This window comes from Brassica oleracea, chromosome C2 (genome assembly GCF_000695525.1).
Source record: "Brassica oleracea var. oleracea cultivar TO1000 chromosome C2, BOL, whole genome shotgun sequence".
Lineage (NCBI taxonomy): Eukaryota > Viridiplantae > Streptophyta > Magnoliopsida > Brassicales > Brassicaceae > Brassica > Brassica oleracea.
The window spans coordinates 36,059,059-36,064,527 of NC_027749.1; the positions used below are offsets into that span (position 1 = coordinate 36,059,059).

At 34.0% G+C, this 5,469-nt stretch overlaps 1 protein-coding gene across 1 annotated transcript; it reads left to right on the top strand.

Annotated features, from left to right (window-relative positions):
* The first annotated feature begins 2,983 nt into the window (after positions 1-2,983).
* Positions 2,984-4,823, top strand: LOC106324678 (prostaglandin E synthase 2). Its single transcript, XM_013762636.1, has 6 exons — positions 2,984-3,419; positions 3,502-3,636; positions 3,717-3,795; positions 3,886-3,980; positions 4,175-4,342; positions 4,419-4,823. The coding sequence occupies exons 1-6, from the start codon at positions 3,116-3,118 to the stop codon at positions 4,592-4,594; spliced, it is 957 nt and encodes a 318-aa protein (XP_013618090.1). The 5' UTR covers positions 2,984-3,115; the 3' UTR covers positions 4,595-4,823.
* The last annotated feature ends 646 nt before the right edge of the window (positions 4,824-5,469 follow it).

Genomic DNA, 5,469 nt, shown 5'->3' on the forward strand with positions numbered 1-5,469 from the left:
AATAGGTTATCTCACTCCATCGAAACTCATATCATTCATTCCTCACCGATTATTTCTGGTTGCTCATGTTTAACTATTGCTCTGCTTATTCATTTTTAGATTGTATCCGAGAGGCAAGGGAGTGTCTGAGAGCGAGAGAGATAGAGAGAGGAGAGAATGAACGGTGGTGACGAGGTTGAAACTTTGTCGCCTTTGTATTGGAGACTCTCTCAGGTATTTGGTGATGCTGTACAAGGACTGCGGCGGAGAAAGATGTAACCAAGAACATCGATGGGTTAATCCAAAATATTGGTTGTGAGCTCTCTCTTTCTTACCCATTACTGTTCATCGGGTTAATGGTGGACGACTCAGGTCTAAATTTTTGTTTTTCTTTTGTTTGGGATGATCATTATCATGACAATTCTAAATTGATATACTTTTTAATCTTTCAGGCATGTCAGATGATCTATTGAAAATGCATATGTATCACCAATTTTGGAAAATGTCAGGACACGTGAAAATCTATTGAAAGTTTCCAACATGATCATTGTTGCCAAGCCATATGTATTGAGGATGAAGCTCTTGAAACTTTTCTACGAAGATACATAGTAAGTTGTTCCTCACAACATAATAAATAGCATGACTCGCTTCACTCTCAAAGAACCTTATCGCCAAGCAATTCATTTTTAGTTCTGTTGATTCCTTCCAAGATTGCATAAGAGGTTCCGTTGTAAAAACATTATGTAAGAATGTTTATCTAAGTTGAATTGAAATTTTTTTAAAACTGTAGTTGTTTAACAATTTGATGTTTGCTTATATTTCTGATGTGAATCTTTGGATGTCTTTCCTTTTGTATGTTTATACACATGTTTTCGACAGGTATAACGTACGTGACATCCTAACATTAAACACATGTTCTTCGTTTCTGAGAGAATCCGGTTTCTAACACATATTCAAAAACATCAATACCGTCAGAAACGGAACCACTCAGTGACAACGACATCTGATCTAAGATAGAGTTTCCGAATGCAGGGAGACAAAGTAGAGAGGTGGTTGTTGCAGGTGCCTTCAAAGGTGATGAAGCAGACACTGCAGAAGAAGAGAACTATGATTTCTTATATGCTTCCTAAAGTGACCACGTCTATTTTGTAATAAAAGTTTTGCTTTCCTTATTTTGTTCTTTTGAGCCTATGTTTCTATATCCAGTAAAAAATTATTTTATGAGATTCAGTGAGTATAGAGACTTTGTTGACTCTAAGTGAAACTTCTGGACTGTTTGGAAGGTCTCAACTTCTGAAGACTCATTTATCACTCGCATTATTACAGAAGTAATTCTCTTCTATTTTTTTGCTACAACTAACATACTTTCTGAGACAAAACGTTAATAACATCACAAACCAAGAATTGGTTTGAGACTTTGAGGTGTGAGAGATCTTCTTGAGTCTGAATGTTATGCTCAGCAACTTGGGATGTATATGTATTGCAGCGACAATAATGTGGATGATCCATTCATATGTTAAAATGAATTTTCAGATTATAGTTTCTTTAAAGTATTTGGGAGTTTGTTCTTGAATTAGTTTGGTCGCTTTGTTTTAATTTGAAATAAAACATACATTTTTTGTTTAATTTAAGACCTAAACCAAACCAGTTCAAAACCGAAGCAATTGTTCATACTCAATTATAAGTCTGGTTCAGCTTGAAATGTATTTACTTAACAAATTCGATGGTACAGTCAATGAAGTTCTTGCTTTATCCGATAATGTTTGTTATAAAAATATTCAATCTAGAGATTCATTTTAATGACACAAAATAATGAAAAATAATAATTTCTAAATATAGTAGAAATGATATAAATTAATACTCGACAAATGAATAAATACAATAAATTTGCTAAAATAACAAGAATAAAAATTTATATAAATATATGGTCTCATTAAAAAATAACTACTATATATGTAATTTTAATAAAACATAAACAAAGCTCTTTCAATAAAATGAATTTGATATTTATGGCAAGAGGTTTAGGCTTTTGTTATTCCTACAACTAATACATACATCTGTATTCTCAAGAGCTTTTTACCCTTCTTTTTCCTATAAGTTAATTGAGTGTATCTGTCAATCACCGTTTAGTCATTTCTATTACTAAACAGTTCTAGGGGTGTCTCAATTCCTATTTTTCTATTCAAACACATTTAATTTCGGATATTGTTTGCTTTCTGTTTCTCACATGTGCAACTGCAAAATGCTTCTTAGTGTCCTCATCGAAAAGTCTTTACATATTATATATATATATTCATCTCTTATAATTTTTCTTATGGATCCTCACAACAAAGGTCCAAATCTTCATGTTTGTTCCTAAAGTTGTTAAGTCATCCTAATGTTATTATACTCATTTCCGCCATTTCCAAATCCTAACCATAGTTTAAATTGGTTAACAGTAAATTCAATTATTAATCGCTAAATTAAGTTCATAACCATAATTATATATAGTAAAACCAGTGTAAAAAATTATATTACAAAAGGAAATTAAAAATAAGATAATTACTAATTATAGCTTGAAAACTAAACAACAATATTTTTTCAAAAAAGTCCTAACTTGTGACAAAAAAAAAATCCTAACTATTTTGGATGATATGGTTTATTTTATAATTTTAAAATATGTAAATCTTTAAAGAGTAATATGTTATGACTTAAGTTGATTAAAGATGATAGGTAAAGTTTACTTTGTACATAATTTAAAATAATAGTAGATTTCAAATAGAATGTAAAAAATAAACCGCAAATCTGAATAATACTAGTATTGTATTGAGAAACGTAGAATAAGTACATAATAAAAGTGAAATCTCTTCAATATCTAGATAAACATATGATTTTTAATAAAAATAACAAAACCTAATAATAAATACATTTTTAGATAATTTTAACAAATTTGGAATAAACTAGATATTGTTTTTGATACATGGGCGGGTCTATCCTAGTTATATATATAGATGTATATTTGCAAAGCATACAAAGAAACGAATAATCTGAAAGGCTGGATCGTGGACACATCTAAAACCCTAAAAACCCATTTGGTTGAATAAACCGCCTCCAAAGCGAACAATCAAAGATCTCATCTCATTTTCCCCCAGGAGCTATGAGGAGAGTTACCGGACTCGCTGCGCGCACTATCTCATCCTCCGTCGCCGTCCATCCACGGCTCGCTCATACCACAGCGATGATGACCACGATTCCTTCTTGGGAGCCTCCGTCCCCGAGATTTGGTGGTCTACCCACGCCGTCTTTTGCCGGGGGAATCGCTGGGATTGTTTTCTTTTCTGCCGCCGCCGCATCGTCCCTTGGTCAGGAAGTCCACGCCAAGGAGATGTCCCATAAATTCAACCCTAAAGAGGTGGTTCTGTATCAGTACGAGGCTTGCCCTTTCTGCAATAAGGTCAAAGGTAATGTTTAGATCCCGATCCAGTTTCATGGGTTCTCGTCTTCTTTTCACGGATTCATTGATGTATTGGTTATTCTCTGTAGCCTTCTTGGATTTCAACAAGATTCCATACAAGATTGTTGAAGTGAACCCCTTGTTTAAGAAAGAAATCAAATGGTCTGATTACAAGAAGGTACCAATCCTTACTGTTGACGGTGAACAGTTGGTTGATTCTTCAGGTTTGTGCCCATCCTGTATTCTTCTTTCCAGGCCACACACATGCTTGCTCTGTTGAGTAATCTTTGTTTCTATTGTGCAGTGATAATCGATAGCTTATTCCAAAGGATGCACCCTGGAATTTCAAAGTCTGAAGATGATGAAGAGACAATATGGCGCAAGTATGATTCTTTTTCTTTCTAATTTTTGGTGACCAATGCTGGTTTCTTGTTATAGGTACCTGCAGCTGATAATGAATTTACCTTTGATAGGTGGGTAGACAATCACCTTGTGCATATTTTGTCACCAAACATATACAGGAGTACTTCAGAGGCTCTAGAGTCCTTTGACTACATCACCACCCATGGTATGGTTACAGACTTACAGTCTTGTTTGCTTGCTCTTTTTGTATTTATATCCTTTTGGATTATAGGTATTGGTCAGTATGTTATAACCGGATGAGTTCTTGGGATTCCTGTTTTTATATAATCGTACAGCTTATGTAGGAGTGTACATCTTGTCTAAGTCCTAATATATTGCCTTTTCCCTGGATAATTATAGGAAATTTCAGTTTCACGGAAAGATTAGTGGCAAAGTATGCAGGAGCAACGGCAATGTACTTTGTGTCAAAGAAACTGAAGAAGAAATATAACATAACAGATGAACGTGCAGCTCTTTATGATGCTGCTGAGACATGGGTCGATGCCTTGAATGGGCGTCCATTCCTCGGTATATCCAACTTTACAACGCAAATTCATAGTCCTCACTTTCTTGATTGGTCCATAATTGTAGCATTTATTTACAGGTGGGTCAAGACCAAACTTAGCCGATCTCGCAGTATTTGGTGTCTTGAGGCCTATAAGGTACCTTAGATCAGGTAAGGATATGGTGGACAACACGCGCATAGGTGAATGGTTTTCTCGTATGGAGAACACGGTCGGAGAGCCTTCTGGGATCAAAGAGTCAAGGAGTTTGCTTTGATTTATATCTCTAATAAGAAAATGAATTGCATAATATTTCGCGTATTTCATGGCCTAATAATATCTTAAGTTTTAGAACTAGAGAAAGAAACCAAAGTAAAAAACTTCTCTTGTGAATGGGGATTTAAAGTACTGTGACATGCATGGTTTTGTCATTCTTGCTTTTGCTAAAAAGTCGTTTGTTGGATTTTGCTCTTATTGTAACTGTTGAATCAGTAATACAACATTTATATAACAAAAATTTATACTGAACTATTGAAAACCAAAAAAGATTTGTGATTTTGTGTGGAAGCGAAATGATTTTTTTTCTTGTATTTTTCAATTGCTATTGATGTGTTTTAATCAATATACCATAATATAATAATATTATTTCTCAACTCTCAACGATTCGACAACATTCGAGAATGGGGAATATGGAAAATTGGCTCTAAAAGGCAAAGTGGCGGTTTAATTCTCCCAATAGACCAATACTCGAAAATTAGTTAACCAATACTGGGAATATGGAAAATTGGTTAACCAATACTCGAAAATTATATTTTTTGTTATAAACCAAGCGGTGATCGACCCATATTAGGTCTAAATCGTCCGGCCCATCAGCTATCCATCCGGACCATTCGCTAATGACTTAGGCGAATGAGAGTTTACATTTATCTATACTTAATGTTTATCTTTTCCCATATGTATTTAGGATAAGTATTATTTCCTATTCCTATTAGGAATAAAATTTCATTTTCTCTTATGACGGTCTAAATAAGACGGTATAATACTTGTATAAATATAGACATCTGGTCATGAGTAATAATAAGCTTACACATCATCTCTTTTATAACATGTTATCAGTACGATAGCCTCTAACCCTAAACCCCCACGAAATTC

What these genes read in the sequence shown, in the direction of transcription:
- LOC106324678 (XM_013762636.1), top strand. Translation starts at nt 3,116, where the DNA reads ATGAGGAGAGTTACCGGACTCGCTGCGCGCACTATCTCATCCTCCGTC. An exon ending in ACAGTTGGTTGATTCTTCAG is followed by an intron (nt 3,637 to 3,716) that starts GTTTGTGCCCAT and finishes TCTATTGTGCAG; the next exon opens with TGATAATCGATAGCTTATTC. An exon ending in GAAGAGACAATATGGCGCAA is followed by an intron (nt 3,796 to 3,885) that starts GTATGATTCTTT and finishes TACCTTTGATAG; the next exon opens with GTGGGTAGACAATCACCTTG.